This window comes from Notolepis coatsorum, assembly GCF_963971535.1.
Source record: "Notolepis coatsorum genome assembly, chromosome: 2".
Classification (NCBI taxonomy): domain Eukaryota; kingdom Metazoa; phylum Chordata; class Actinopteri; order Aulopiformes; family Paralepididae; genus Notolepis; species Notolepis coatsorum.
This window is the reverse complement of record NC_140166.1, coordinates 54,601,053-54,618,209: the sequence shown is the minus strand read 5'-3', so window position 1 is coordinate 54,618,209 and position 17,157 is coordinate 54,601,053. Positions and strand designations below refer to the sequence as shown.

The following is a 17,157-nucleotide window of genomic DNA, read 5'->3' as shown; positions in this document are numbered from 1 at the left end:
GCCTCTAGCACCTCTCCAGCTTCCTCCACGGCCTGTAGCACCTCTCCAGCTTCCTCCCTGGCCTCTGGCACCTCAACAGCATCCTCCATGGCCTCTAGCACCTCTCCAGCTTCCTCCCTGGCCTCTAGCACCTCTCCAGCTTCCTCCCTGGCCTCTAGCACCTCTCCAGCTTCCTTCACGGCCTCTGGCACCTCTCCAGCTTCCTTCACGGCCTCTAGCACCTCTCCAGCTTCCTCTCTGGCCTCTAGCATCTCTCCAGCTTCCTCCCTGGCCTCTAGCACCTCTCCAGCTTCCTCCACGGCCTCTGGCACCTCTCCAGCTTCCTCCATGGCCTCTGGCACCTCTCCAGCTTCCTCCATGGCCTCTGGCACCTCAACAGCATCCTCTCTGGCCTTTGGCACCTCTCCAGCTTCCTCCCTGGCCTCTAGCATCTCTCCAGCTTCCTCCGCGGCATCTAGCACCTCTCCAGCTTCTTCCACGGCCTGTGGCACCTCTCCAGCTTCCTCTCTGGCCTCTGGCACCTCTCCAGCTTCCTTCACGGCCTCTAGCACCTCTCCAGCTTCCTCCCTGGCCTCTAGCACCTCTCCAGCTTCCTCCACAGCCTCTGGCACCTCTCCAGCTTCCTCCATGGCCTCTGGCACCTCTCCAGCTTCCTCCATGGCCTCTGGCACCTCTCCAGCTTCCTCCATGGCCTCTGGCACCTCTCCAGCTTCCTCCACGGCCTCTAGCACCTCTCCAGCTTCCTCCGCGGCCTCTAGCACCTCTCCAGCTTCCTCCACGGCCTCTGGCACCTCTCCAGCTTCCTTCACGGCCTCTAGCACCTCTCCAGCTTCCTCCCTGGCCTCTAGCACCTCTCCAGCTTCCTCCACGGCCTCTGGCACCTCTCCAGCTTCCTCCACGGCCTCTAGCACCTCTCCAGCTTCCTCCATGGCCTCTGGCACCTCTCCAGCTTCCTCCATGGCCTCTGGCACCTCTCCAGCTTCCTCCACGGCCTCTAGCACCTCTCCAGCTTCCTCCACGGCCTCTAGCACCTCTCCAGCTTCCTCCACGGCCTCTAGCACCTCTCCAGCTTCCTCCACGGCCTCTGGCACCTCTCCAGCTTCCTCCACGGCCTCTAGCACCTCTCCAGCTTCCTCCATGGCCTCTGGCACCTCTCCAGCTACCTCCACGGCCTCTGGCACCTCTCCAGCTTCCTCCCTGGCCTCTAGCACCTCTCCAGCTTCCTCCACGGCCTCTAGCATCTCTCCAGCTTCCTCCGCGGCATCTAGCACCTCTCCAGCTTCCTCCACGGCCTCTGGCACCTCTCCAGCTTCCTCCACGGCCTCTGGCACCTCTCCAGCTTCCTCCACGGCCTCTGGCACCTCTCCAGCTTCCTCCATGGCCTCTGGCACCTCTCCAGCTTCCTCCACGGCCTCTAGCACCTCTCCAGCTTCCTCCACGGCCTGTAGCACCTCCCTGGCCTCCTCCCTGGCCTCTAGCACCTCTCCAGCTTCCTTCACGGCCTCTAGCACCTCCCTGGCCTCCTCATGCACAGTCACAGTGCTGTCTGGCCCTTCCACTTCCCTCAGCAGCTGTTCTTCATCTGCATTGATTGACGTTGTTAACAGATTGCAGAATGGGTACAAATTAATACAGTATGGGCTGGCTCAATACAAAACAACTGCTAAGAGGATGCAGACAAGAAAAATACTTTCGTCTTGTTTACATCAGGGTCCTCCATTTTCAATTCATCAAGACAACTTGTGCCTCAAATGGAGCCTTATCTGATTGAAAAATACTGAAATTAAAATGTAAAAAATAGACACTGTATATGTAAATGTTTTACATTTTCAGAAAACGTAAAGAAATATATATTATGTTTGATATTATTTGTATACTGTATCTTATATGTTTCATAGCCTACATAAAATTATGTATTTCATAGTTAGTTATACATAGAGCTAGTATATAGTTAGTATGGTTGTGATGTCTAGATTCTAGCAAATAGCTACCTTTGGCCAGATTATCATGATCCTTTAGCCTGCACAGTATATCTAGCAAGCTATTACTGTAATCTAGTCTTACTACTATATGCATTACTATACAAGCTATAGCTAGGTCACTAGCTTGCAACCTAGTTTGCAAGTTAGCTTCCTGTTTAGCAAGCTAGTTTGCGCTAGTTTGCGCTAAATAGTTAGCAAGCTAGCTCATGCTAGCTATGTAGTTAGTAAGATAGCTCATGCTAGCAAGCTAGATCGCATTAGCTAGCTACCAGTTATAACTTTGGCCAATGATCTGGTCAATATATGTGTTTTTCTAGCTTTTGCTTATCCTACTAGCAAGCTAACTAGCGATCTAGATAGCGAGCTAATTAGAGTGAGCTAGTGCAAGCTAACTAGACAGCTAGCTTGTATGGTAAACAAAATATTGATAGCTGTTTAGTTAGAAGCTAGTGCTATCTAGATAGATAACAACCAGCATGAGAAAATTATGCATTTGGTCAATATTTGTTTTCAGATTTATCATTTAATACTCAATGTTGTCATTATACAGCCATTTCCTCACCATCAGAATAATGTTTTTCACTTCATCATCTGTGGGTATATCAAATTCTCCAATTATATGCAGTAAGACTTGTTCTGCAGTGTACTTTTGTCTTCTTTGCCTAAAGTGTGCAATTTTTCTGCACTAAAGGGCTTAAGTGCAGCTCTTGTATGAATTGTCATTGCACTACATTTACATTTACATTTAGTCATTTAGCTGATCAGAGAAAGATGTTTGTCTTGTTTACATCAGGGTCCCCCATGTGGCCGGGAGGAACACACAATTATTGTGCAGAAGAGTTCTGTGGGCCTTCGTCTCCAGGGAGGGGCTGTTGAAGACGGATGGCTTGTTATTAGTGAGTGTTTACCCATTTAGGCATAATTCTATTTTAATTACATTTACATTTTACATTTTGTCATTTAGCTGACGCTTTTATCCAAAGCGACTTACAAGTTCTGTACGACAAGTCATCAGGAAGGGCACAACTCTATCAGCTGAGTAACAATGTTCATCAAAGTGTTGGGTGCTACAGTGTAGGTTAGTTTATAGGACAAGTGCATGACAGTAAGGTTAGTTAGGGTTAGATATATTTTTTTAATTTTAATTTCAGATAATGGTTGAAGAAGTGCGTCTTTAGTCGACGGCGAAAGATTGGACGGGTTTCGGCTGTTCTAACTGGGGTGGGTAGTTCATTCCACCATTGTGGGGCAAGGACTGAGAATAGGCGGCTTCTCTTTGATGACCCTCCGGGAGCTTGGATAGGAGTAGATCTGAGGCGGCCAGAAGACGCAGAGCGTAGGGGTCTTGAGGGTGTGTAGTTAGAGACCATTGACCGGAGGTAGGCGGGAGCGGTTCCCTTTGCCGCACGGTATGCTAGGTCGAGGGCCTTGAAGCGGATACGTGCAGCAATGGGGAGCCAGTGCAGGTCCCTAAGAAGTGGGGTGACATGGGCTGACTTCGGTAGGTTTGAGATCAGGCGGGCCGCTGCATTTTGAATGAGTTGAAGAGGCTTGGTGGCAGTGGCCGGGAGGCCAGCTAGCAGTGCGTTGCAGTAGTCGAGGCGGGAGATGACTGTTGATTGGACGAGGAGTTGGGTGGCTTCTTTTGTCAGGAAGGGGCGTATCCTTCTGACGTTGCTCAGGAGGAATCTGCAGGTTCTGGTTGTCGCTGCGATGTGAGCAGAGAAGTTCAACTGGTCGTCGAGGACAACACCAAGGTTCTTGGCGGTCGGCGACGCGGTCACAGCTGCATTCTCGACTGTGATGGAGAGGTCGGTCAGGGGGGAGGATTTGGCCGGCAGGTGGAGCAATTCTGCACTAAAGGCGTAGATGCACTTGACCTACACTTACGCCTTTTGTGCACCAAGCTCAATGCACTTACGCCTTTTTTTGCGCCAAACTCAATTGAAGGTTTCCACTTACGCCTTTATGTTTTCAGCCTTTATTTGAAAAAGTAAGATTTATAGTGAACTTATCTTTTTACCATTTGATAGATCTCATCAATAGCTTTAAAATGATATATAAAACTCATTTTCGCCCGAGGTGTCACTTACGCCCCTTTTGCTCCAAGCCCTCGATATTATGTCTTGGACTTAAATATAAAAAAAAAACACATTTCAAAACTGCCCTCTTCAGTTGATAGTCAGGAATTAAGTTTGCAGCAAAACAACCGACTGAAAGAGTGGAACACAGACATGTTTGTATTCCTTACATAATATCACTTTTACTAGACATTCCTTTTTAAAATAGTTTTACTTACTGACAACAGCACTCTTATCTCTCACTCACAGACAAGTGAGACAACACACCAAAAGCTGGCTTTTTGAACTCATGCGGCTGAGTGTTCCTTTTTATCTGAGAGATTAAGCCCTTCCCCTCACCCAGGCACAACACATAATCACAGAAACACCTGTCAGGTGTGACACCTGGGGCGCTCATTCAGGAGGAAGCAGCACTAGCTTTTTTTTGTAGCCGCAGTTTGCGAAGACGCTCTCTGATTGGCTAGCCCGTGTACAGCGAAGACCCTCTCTGATTGGTTTAGCTCCGAAGGGCTCTTCCGCCTTGTACATATATATTCTCTGCTTCGAAGTGGTTATGCTTTGGCCCTCTTTCGAAGTGGGTTATGCTTAGAGTTTATCTTTAGAGCAGGGCGATGGACCACCAGCCCTGATTCCAAACTCTAAGCATAACCCACTTTGAAAGAGGGCCAAAGCATAACCACTTCGGAAACAGAGAATATATATATGTACAAGGCGGACATTTCTATCCCAGAGCCCTGCTCTAAAGATAAACTCTAAGCATAACCCACTTCGAAAGAGGGCCAAAGCATAACCACTTCGAAGCAGAGAATATATATGTACAAGGCGGAAGAGCCCTTCGGAGCTAAACCAATCAGAGAGGGTCTTCGCTGTACATTGGCTAGCCAATCAGAGAGTGTCTGAATCTAAAATCATAAAACCAATAATGGGCTGTTTTTGATTGTTTTTGTTCTGAAGTAAAAATTAGAACATGAGAAAATGGGATATTTTGTTGTCTTCGATTTTGTCATTTAAAGGAACGCGCCAACATTTTGGTAAATTAGCTTACCGTCTTCACCAGAGAGAGACAAGAAGATAGATACCAGTTTCCTCAGTTCAGTAGAAAGCTATCTGGCTGCACGTTAGCCTAGCTTAGCACAATGAATGGAAGCGGACAGTGCTGGTTAGCCTAGGCATTGTCCAACTAACACCTCTCCCGAAGGCTAACCGGTCATGTCCGCTTCCATTCAAAGGCGTGTTCCTTTAAGATTTCCCATTCATTGTGACCATGAAGTTAGACTTTTTCCCCTGCGTGTGCCTGTGAGAAGGTCACTGACTGAAGGTTTTTTCCTATGCGTTCTTCTGACACAGTGTTAATATAGAACAATATGCACATTTTATTGAAGAATTGATGGAAGCTGGCGAGACCCAAAAGCATGACATAAGTAGTGGAGACAATTTACCACATATGAAAAAGCGATCAATAACTCAACACCAGCACTTCACAAACACTGGCCTTATCATGTATCAGGGAGGGGGCTTTCACACAATACAGTGTGTCATAGCCCCCACCCCACCTACCCACCTACCCAACCCCCCTCCAATGTACAGTTTCTTCCCCCTCAAATGTATATAGTCTCTTTTTTTAGAAACTCTGTCTCTTAATCAGAGTTTCCAACGATGGGGGACCCTGATGTAAACAAGACGAAAGTCTTTCTCTGGTCTGCATCCCCTTAACAATTGTGTGTATTGAGCTGTACTGTATTGTACCCATTCTGCAATCTGTTAATAAAGTTTTCAATCAATCAATCAATCAATCAATCAATCAATCAATCAATCAATCAATGCAATATCAATGGCATCATGGCAGGTGAAAAAATAACCAAGCTATTTGCTAAGTGAGTCAAGTTCCTCTCCACTTCTCTCCCGCGCACACACAGCAAATTGGGGGGGGGGGGGGGGGGGATCTATAGTATGCTTGTCCCCCAAAAACAACAACCTGATGGCCCTTTCACACCTGCACTGGCCCTTTCACACCTGCACTGGCCCTTTCACACATGCACTGGCCCTTTCACACCTGCACTGGCCCTTTCACACCTGCACTGGCCCTTTCACACCTGCACTGGCCCTTTCACACCTGCACTGGCCCGTTTCTAGATCACATATCTCAGAATCAGAATCAGAAAGTCGTTTTCCCATACAAGGAATTAGCTTTGGTCGTTTTTGGTGCGACATTAACGGACAGACAATAACAGACAGATAATAAAAAAGAGGTGGAGTAAAACAAAATGAAATATGAACTAAGTTAAGCACAATAGAATAGAATATAATTATGAAATTAAATATAGGCCAGAAGTATAAAGGGAACTTCCCCTTTAAAGGGAACTTCCCCTTAAAAAGGGAATAAAGGGAACTTCCCCTTTAACCATCACACTGATGCCAAAAATGAGGGAGTTCTGAATGTACTGCGAGTGGAGGTAGGGCAGTGGCGAATCCTCCTGGAAGCCAACGAAAGCCAGGCTTCCCCATTATTAAAATATGAATTAATATGAAATATGAAATAATGTTTTTATTTTTTATATAGTTTACAATAATAATAAAAAAATCATAATTTTTCATCTCTGTGTTATAATTTTTATTTTTATTTTTTATCCCTCTTCTCCTTCTCACTCTCTCTAACACACTGAGACACAGTGCAGTCACTGAGGCAGTCACTGCAGCAGAGGAGAGGAGGCAGAGGGGAGGTGTCTTTCTCCAGCTTCCACCATGTGATTCATGTATGTGGAGTCCAAAACCAATACTAGCCAATCAGATTCGAGCTGACTAAAGCCTTTCCCACACCTTAAAACGGGTCCGTCAGCAAACTAAGTACTCTGGCCTCTGGACGTTTGCCGCCCTGGAGGTGTGGGAAGAGCTTTACTCAGCTCAAATCTTATTAAATCTAGCCCATAGTATAGAATAGAATAGTATAGCTGTATGTTTACACTTGAAATGTGTATTTTTATTTAGTGTGCATTTTTATTTTGTCACAATATTATTTGGCTTAAATATATATATATATATAAAATAAATAAAATAAAAACACATTTTTAATTAAAAAATAATTGGCATCCCAGTTATTTTACCCACTGAGGTAGGGAGCCCAATAATCACGTGATTGCAGCTCCACTCACAGGCATGGAAATCGCGTGATATCTCCAGAGGTTTACAGACTGTTGTCAACCAGACATTTTGTTTGAAAGAGCATCGAGATGCATGAAGATGTCTAAAAGACACAGTCACACACACACACCACACAATGAGTATAACACATGGGCTTCTATGGTTTTTTTCTACTTTCGTCTTGTTTACATCAGGGTCCCCCATTTTCAATTCATCATATCTAACGGTAACCATGGAGTCGCCCAGGGCCTTGTAGCTGGTCAGCTATGTAGTTAAAGACAGCATCAAGCTCACTTTGGTTGCGCCGTCGGTAAAGCTGAAGCCTTGCTAACCGTCTTCTTAGATGATGCACACTAAGTTTTCATATATTCTAGGTTGTAAAAAATTATAAAGAAAAAGTCAAACAGCCAAACTCACCTCTTTCCTCCTCCATTGCTATGGGAACCAATTGTTAAACCGACAACAACAAGCTGACATTATCAACACTACACTGCCTCAACAAACGTCAGTTCACATCTACAAGAATTTATAGACTGTATATTATATAAAAAGCGGATAATACTAGACAATTCCAAGGCTGGGAAATTGTGAAAGTGTGGGTGATGCCTGTGCACCGCCAGCCAACGGGAGAGGGTCTGTCTCTGTATTGTCTCTTTCCACAGCAAAACGGTAGGCAAGGCACCTTGGTTGAGAAATGCAGGCTTCAATCTATGTTGTTTAGTCTATCTGTTCAGTACTGTTTCAAGATGCACAATGAGATCTTCTGAGAGAATTGTTGAATAGATACACAAATGTTCTAGAATGTTCTATTATGACATCATACTGTGACATCACAAATGTTCTAGAATGTTCTATTATGACATCATACTGTGACATCACAACGGAACATGTTTGAGTGCCATTTGAATAATATAAATAATATGTTTGGTAAGGCTGTCCGCGAAGCCTGTTTTTGGGATTCAAACTTCGTCAGGGTTCTTCGAACGGACGTTCGAACCTTCGTTTTTAATTTAAAAATAAAAAAATAAAAAAATTGTATCCTCAAACTAAATCCTCAATTTGAATAAAGTGGTTCAAAACCTTCGTTTTTAATTAAAAATGTTTTATAAAAAAAATAGACAATTAGACAATTAGAAAAACGTCAGCTCACATCTACAAGACTTTATAGACTGTATATTATATAAAAAGCGGATAATAATAACAGTTAAACGACTAAACGACAGGTGCCCAGAATGTGTATCTCCTTACCAGCAGCTAGAGGGCAGTCACGGCCGTTGTAGATTGTTGGCAAGCAGCAGGCATGTGACGTCATTCAAGTCAATTTCACGCGTCAACAAAAGCACGTGACTGCAAACAAGCTAATAGCAGTTAGGCAGTTGAAAAAACATCATTCTCTAGAAACTTTTATTGATTTAATTGATCAAGTAAGGTTTTGTCGATATTCCAATGTACAGTTTTGCTTGTACAGTTGTACAGTTCCCCCCTGTTGAAGTTATGTGTTATATACGATTGCATGTAACTGATTAACTGTTTCCACAAGAGGGCGCTATAGGCGTAGCTATTGAAGCTGACGCCAGGTAAGAGGTATAAAAGGAAATGTTGCCTCCCACTCTGTCTCTTCCTCCGTCGCCTCTCACAAGGAGAAGGTCTCGTGTACTGATGTGTGCAATGTGAATAATAAACCACGCCAAAGGCTAAAGAGAGAAACCTTGTCATCATGGCCAAATTATTGTCGCTCCATAGGTGACTCTGTCAACACCCCCCATCCATAGTTCAGCTTTATCCAAAGACCTCTCATGATTATTTTTTATAGCGATGTTACAGTTATTGTTAGGGTTTGTGTGAGGTTTGGTTGGTTCCCCGCCACACGCTCTCCTGAGGTATGGTGCTGATTGGTGCATTCCCCGCCACACGCTTTTTGAACGATTGCCACTTTCATCACGCAGCTGTCGTAGTTTGTGATTAGCGCCCCAGAGGGCTTTATATACCAGGACCTTCCTTCTATCGTTGTCGGGTCGTTCTGGAATACAACTGCATTTGCCTGCTTTTCCCCGTTGCTGTTCCTGGTCTACTTTCTCTCCAGGACCTTTCTGTGGAGAACCGCTGTGGAGAACCTTGTTCCCCGTTTGGAGCTGCGCCTCGTTTTGCCCGCTTTACGCGTTGCGCTTGGGTGAGTGGAACCAAACCCCTCTGGATTATTCTGATTGTGTGTCTGAGAAGAGACACTGAAGACTTTGTTTTGTTGCACTAACTCGGCTAAATTGTGTGTTGTGGGGAACACTGAGGACTGTCACTGTCAATTGGTTCTGGACCCAGCTAGGGAGGAGGGAACCACACTGCCTCTGTGTTTCGTTGGACTGTTTCTGATATCTCTCTCTCTCTCTCCGTTTTCCACCTTGAGTGAAAGCTGGGAGTATCTGCAGAGCCGCTACAACGTCACATGCCAATTCCCCACCACTATCTGCTGGGAGTATCTGCAGAGCCGCTACAACGTCACATGCCAATTCCCCACCACTATCACCAGGAGGATTCTGCAGAGCGGCAGATGACTCTGCCGAAGGCAGTCTCCCCGTTTGTTTGATTATTGTACTTTATCCTTCTTTTGACTCTGTAAATAAATACACCCTAGCATTTGGCTAACTCTGAACTTCCTGTCTGTGCCGTTGCGTTTGAGGTCGGTTACAAACCATAACAGTTTGAAACCAACCTCAAACGCACGGCACAGACAGTTAGTTCAGAGTTAGCCAAATACTAGGGCGTATTTATTTACAGAGTCAAAAAGGAGTCAAGTAACAATTTCGAAACAAAAAGGGAGACTGCCTTCGGCAGAGTTATCTGCGGCTCTGCAGATCCTCTTGGTGTTAGAGGTGGGGAATCGATGTTGACGCCGTAGCGGCTCTGCAGATACTCCCAGCTTCAACTCGAGGTGGAAACGGAGAGAGAGAGAGAGATCAATAACAGTCCAACATAACACAGAGGCAGTGCGGTTCCCTCCTCCCTTAGCAGAGTCCAGAACAAACAAAAAACGATAATCTTCAGTGTTCTCCACAACACACAATTTAGCTGAGTTCAGTGCAAAGAAAAACGATACTCTTCAGTGTCTCTTCTAAACACACAATTCAGCTGAGTCCAGTGCAAGCAAAATGATACTCTTCAGTGTCTCCTTTAACATACAATTTAGCTGAGTCTAGTGCAAGCAAAAAATGATACTCTTCAGTGTTCTTCAAACACACAAAACAGAATAATCCAAAAAGGGGTCTGGTTCCAACTCACCAAAGCGCAAACGCGTAAAGCGGGTAAACGAGGTGCAGCTCAAAACGGGGGAACAAGGCTTTCACCAGCGGCAATCCACAGATGTCCTGGAGGGAAAGTAGACGAGGCACAGCAACGGCGGGACACAGGCAGAAGCAGAAGTATTCAAAACGACCCGACATCGATTGAAGGAAGGTCCCAGTATAAGAAGCCTCTGGGGCGCTAATCACAAACTATGACAGGTGCGTGCTGGAATTGATACTTGCTCCAAAAGCGTGTGGCGGGGAATGCACCAATCAACACAGTACCTTAAAGGAGCGTGTGGCGGGGAACGAACCAATCCTCACAGTTATTTTAATAGAGCTACCAACTATACTATCACCAACTAATACTATCTATTTAAAACTGATTAAAAGTGAGGAAAAAATTTCTTAGCATATAGCTATTGTGTTATTTTGTTAGATGATAGTGTATTTTCTTAGAAATCTAATATTAGCTATAGCCTATTCAAAATCATTGATGTCCATGGGTCATCATCAGATTACGAAAATATGTGTTATTTTTTTGTTCAAAGTAATGGACCACTCTCCATTTGATTATCACATGAACTAGAAAAAGATGATCTTTGTACAGATTATTTTCAACATATTACATCACAGTATCTCAAAACGGTTTACTAAAATGAGTTAGCAAGATCATTTAGATCATTTTATGGTCATGTGGTAATTTATGGGGGGGGGGGGCGGAGGGGGGGGGGTCCTTAGCAAAAACACGATACAAAATGTACAAACGTCCTTCCCGGCTATGGGATCTAAACACTATCTTTTAACAGTGGAGAGGATTATGGCAGACGCAGCAGAGAGAGAGAGAGAGAGAGAGAGAGAGAGAGAGAGAGAGAGAGAGAGAGAGAGAGAGAGAGAGAGAGAGAGAGAGAGAGAGAGAGAGAGAGAGAGAGAGAGAGAGAGAGAGAGAGAGAGAGAGAGAGAGAGAGAGAGAGAGAGAGAGAGAGAGAGAGATAGAGAGAGAGAGAGAGAGAGAGAGAGAGAGAGAGAGAGAATAAGAGAGACGGAGGTGGAGGCGTCCACAACTGAGGTCTCATCATGGCACCACTTGGACTAAAAACCATTGTTGGAGAAAGTAAGGAGCAATTATATTATCTATTCAAAGTTTTTATTTATTTATAGTTTTGTCAAAGGAAATACTAATTATTTCAGAGTAGCTTATTATGTTGAATGAATGGGATGCATTTCAAACCACCATTATACTATTGTATACTTTAGATGTTACATTTTGGATACAGTCGCTGAAGAGACGTGGAGTATAAGATGTAGTTTCTCTTGTTTTCATTAAAGTATACCTTCCCTCCTATCATTGCAATCGTTTAATGATCTCGTAGTTGCGTTTGTTTTGCGTTGGAGCATGGAGTGCATGTTTCTCGTAAATCCACACTCGCTAATCTTAGTCCGTTGGGATTAAGTTTCAATTGACATCCTACTCAGTGGGAGAGTGCTGTCGCAAGAATTCGTCCCTGTCAGGATCTATGGGTAACAGTACTGTATATTTGAATACCGTATGTCACAAATGTATCAGTGACATATGGTATATTTAGTACTGATACATTTGTGACATACGGTATTCAAATATACAGTACTGAGTAGGATGATATGTCATATGTCCCTATGCCATAAATGTCATGTATGTTGTGTATGACATAGTCATATAGTCATAGATGTCACGAATTGAAAATGGGGGACCCTGATGTAAACAAGACGAAAGACTTTCTCTGGTCTGCATCCCTTTAACAATTGTGTGTATTGAGCTGTACTGTATTGTACGGTACCCATTCTGCAATCTGTGTTAAATAAAGTTTTTCATTCATTCATTCATTCATTGTGGGACTGGGACTGGGACCTAATACAATCAAGGACAGAAACGGATGGTCCGGGTCTATACATTATAGTGCAGCATGTAAAAGTCCCTTGTTCCTACACATCAACATAATCCGATATAGGGATTATTTAGTACATGTGATGTTGTGTGCGTGAGGTATGGCCACGCAGCATCCGACAGACAGACACGCATGCATCCTCTATCACGCAAAGTGTGAACTTCATCACGTCACCGGCGACGCGCTGCGGGTGCACGAATGAATGAATGAAAACTGTATTTAACACAGATTGCAGAATGGGTACAATACAGTACGGCTCAATACACACAATTGTTAAGGGGATGCAGACCAGAGAAAGACTTTCGTCTTGTTTACATCAGGGTCCCCCATTTTCAATTCATAGCCTATTGCGCGCAGATCTCCAACGCAGTCCTCCTTTGGACCAGGGGCGGGGCTAGGGGGTGGCTACTTGGGCTCAAGCAAGCCCCGAATGTTTTCTGAAAAGCCCTGAATCTATTAAAAAAAAAGAAAAAGAAAAATTATATATATATCTTTTTTTTGTGACAATTAATCATTGTTACATGAAAATATGTTTGCACCAGATTTAGCAGAAGCTAATTTCCATCTGTAGTCATAGGCGGAGTTTGAACTTGACGCCAGGGGGTGCGACTGCTTGGCGAACTATACCCGCTATGGACCTTTATTTTATTATTTTAGCGTTTTTACAATGCCCTAACCCCTAATTTTTTATTTTATTTAGGTAGTACAGCAGCACACACACACACTCACACACACAGCACTACGGGGGATCATTTTTAACTGACTTAGGCTCTAATTATTATTATTCATAGAGACTCTCGAGCAATAATAATTATTACAGCCTCCATTTTTCGTGGACGAAAAATATACCAGGCTATAGATATCAATTTTCCCGAAATAACGCTACCTGCCTCGACAAAATTCGTGCATTGGTTATCCAGATACATTAATTATCATCTCAGAATAAGTGGCTTTGTATCACGCTGCTGCTGCTGCTGCTGGCCGCGCGTTGCCGTTAACCCTTTCACTGCCACACTACAGAAGGTTCGCCTTATAATGTGACATGATTACTACTATAAAATGAATGTATTGTAAAACAAAACATAATAGAATTCAGATTTGTTTCTCACAATTATTATAATTTTATTAAAATAAAAATAATCTTGATTAAAAAAAAAAAAAAAAAAAAAAAAAAAAAAAGGCAATTTCAAACTCCGCCCATGTCTGTAGTCTATCCAGCTGCTAACTGTATTTGAGTGAGTTAAGTCTTGGTGTTATGGTAGACTCAGACCTAAGCTTTAAATCACAATCAACAAGTTGACAAAAACATAATTCTTCCACCTTAGAAACATAGCTAAAGTACGGCCATTTATAAATCAAAAGGACGCTGAAAACCAGATCCATGCCTTTATCTCAAGCCGACTCGACTACTGTAATGAACTCCTTACCGGCCTCCCGAAAAAATACGATGATAACTATTTTATTGCAATGCACTATTGCATTATTTTATTCTATTTTACTAACAAAGACGCCTATTAACACTTTCAGCACCAGATGGCGCTGTTTACTGTTACTGTTGAAAGGCCAGCGCCTTTTAACATGGGGATACGTGGCTGTGTTTGCAGGCCTAAAGCTATATTATATATTATAGCTATGGATCTAATAATATAGTCGATTGTCATTGAGTTTCTTCCGGTCAAGATGCAAAAAACAGATAATTTTTCCATCCATACATTTCCGTTTTATACCGTCGTGAATATGAGTGTAGTTTCAGGGTGGTCTGGTGTCATTTCCAAAATGACAGACACCAAGCCACATCGTTTCAAATGGAGTGCAATAGCGGCCGCAAGGTGTTAGGCGGCGGTATTGGACTTTTGAGATCTCAGACCCATCCCCAGTGATAACACAGGCTGCTGGCATGTCTTTATGAATGGAAATATTGAATAAAAGAAACAACGATGAAAACCCGACTATACTCTGGTTTTCGGGGGTCTTGGCACTCAACGTTCGGCGAGTTAACCCTAGATCTTAGATCCTAATATGAAAAACGATGTGATTTAATGTTCTATGTCTTACGTTGACTTTGTCTATTTTGCTGCTATCTATTTTATGTTTTATGTCTGCACTTTATGCATTGCTCTTGATCTGCCAATGTTGTGCTCATTTTATGCCTGTCTTTTTGTACTGCTGTGAAGCACTTTGAGCTGCAATTCTTGTATGAAAGGTGCTATACAAACACAGTGTATTATTATTATTATTATTATTATTATTATTATTATTATTATTATTATTATTATTATTATTATTATTATTATTATTATTATTATTATTATTATTATTATTATTATTATTATTATTATTATTATTATTATTATTTATTATTATTATTATTATAGTTTGCTTCATTAATTAAAGGGTGTGAATTTAAGTGTTCTCTAGTGCCTTTTGTCCGCTTTAAGGTGGTGGTATAAGTTAAAGGTTGTGGTGTCGAAGTAAAAAAAATCCGTGCCCGCTTTCGCGGCACCTATCTGGGTTAAGCCCCGGATCTCCTACAATCCTAAATCCACCCCTGCTTTGGACCGTGGATTTATTTGAATAGGTAGATGGTGAAAGACACAACAATTATTTTGAGCTTTTGCAGAAAATATTATGTCCACTAAACACCTCTTCTTTGAAAGGTCTGGTTAACAATATGGATTTTGACTGGTGTGTGTGTGTGTGTGTGTGTGTGTGTGTGTGTGTGTGTGTGTGTGTGTGTGTGTGTGTGTGTGTGTGTGTGTGTGTGTGTGTGTGTGTGTGTGTGTGTGTGTGTGTGTGTGTGTGTGTGTGTGTGTGTGTGTGTGTGTGTGTGTGTGTGTGTGTGTGTGCGTGCGTGCGTGCGTGCGTGCGTGCGTGCGTGCGTGTGTGCCTGTGCCATTGTTTAGCTGCGTGCATACAGTATATAGCTGCCCTGTCCTTAGCTGCCAATGTGCTATAGTAGTGGAAGAGGGCTTGATGAATGTGGTTTTGTAATAGACCTCAGATGGGAAGCAGGAAGATTGTCTTGTTGTTTGGGGTCAGAGCTACTATTTTTTTTATACTGTAGACATTTTATTTTTCACTGCTGGCGGGACAAAACCTCCTAACTCCATATTTTTTTATTTATTTAAATTTATTTTTTTATCAACTCAGTAGATCATCCTCCATGTGTGTGTGGTTTTACAAAGTCTACACAATGGGAAAGCATTAAACCAATCATCTGTCTAAATCTCGTAACTCTATTCGCCCTCAAATCTGTGTTCGTTTTTTTCATCTGCTGAAAAGTTGGGTTTTTTGGAGTTATGAGGTTTTGTCCCGCCAGCAGCGTTTTATAGGAGGCAGAAAGCTCCTCATCAACACCTGTCACAGGTCACTCACCCAGTAACATCAGCACCATCACAGGTCAAATGGACTGTGTTTATGTAGCCTGTTTATACAAATACAAATACTTTCTTTTACTAGCACATACACATGTAAAACACTCACACATATAGACAATAGATAATACATGCCAATACAATACAATACAAAAATACACACATAGGCTTATAAATCACTTGCACATACATGCATATACTGACTACTCATACACATACATACATTAAATACTTGCAAACACATGTAAAACACACATATGTAACGGTTCTGATAACGTCACGTCAAACTTTGATGCCCCGAGGGAGATTCGAACACCGGGCCCTCACTCCGCATGCAGCAACACAGACCACTATACCAAGAGGTGAATTCACTTCTTTTATACCATGTCTATGCGTCTTTTGAGGATGTGAGAGTGAGTTTAACCCATAGCACCGCTACTCACCCCAGCCCTTTGTGACTGCGCTTCACGATACCATCCTGGCACCGCTACTCACCCCAGCCCTTCTTGACTGTGCTTCACGATACCATCCTGGCACCACTACTCACCCCAGCCCTTTGTGACTGTGCTTCACGATACAATCCTGGCACCACTACTCACCCCAGCCCTTCGTGACTGTGCTTCACGATACCATCCTGGCACCGCTACTCACCCCAGCCCTTTGTGACTGTGCTTCACGATACCATCCTGGCACCACTACTCACCCCAGCCCTTTGTGACTGTGCTTCACGATACCATCCTGGCACCACTACTCACCCCAGCCCTTTGTGACTGTGCTTCACGATACCATCCTGGCACCACTACTCACCCCAGCCCTTCTTGACTGTGCTTCACGATACCATCCTGGCACCGCTACTCACCCCAGCCCTTTGTGACTGTGCTTCACGATACCATCCTGGCACCGCTACTCACCCCAGCCCTTTGTGACTGTGCTTCATGATACCATCCTGGCACCACTACTCACCCCAGCCCTTTGTGACTGTGCTTCACGATACCATCCTGGCACCGCTACTCACCCCAGCCCTTCGTGACTGTGCTTCACGATACCATCCTGGCACCGCTACTCACCCCAGCCCTTTGTGACTGTGCTTCACGATACCATCCTGGCACCGCTACTCACCCCAGCCCTTTGTGACTGTGCTTCATGATACCATCCTGGCACCACTACTCACCCCAGCCCTTTGTGACTGTGCTTCACGATACCATCCTGGCACCACTACTCACCCCAGCCCTTTGTGACTGTGCTTCACGATACCATCCTGGCACCGCTACTCACCCCAGCCCTTTGTGACTGTGCTTCACGATACCATCCTGGCACCGCTACTCACCCCAGCCCTTTGTGACTGTGCTTCACGATACCATCCTGGCACCGCTACTCACCCC

The 17,157-nt window shown here is 43.8% G+C and overlaps 1 protein-coding gene across 1 annotated transcript in view; it reads left to right on the top strand.

The window, feature by feature from the left end:
• Positions 1–11,553: 11,553 nt before the first annotated feature.
• Positions 11,554–17,157, top strand: part of stxbp1b (syntaxin binding protein 1b) — a gene marked incomplete at its 5' end in the record, with an annotated part of 98,794 nt that continues 93,190 nt past the window's right edge. The window contains one exon of the mRNA XM_084308150.1: positions 11,554–11,590. Within this exon, the coding sequence (XP_084164276.1) occupies positions 11,554–11,590 (37 nt within the window). The remainder of the gene's footprint in view (positions 11,591–17,157) is intronic.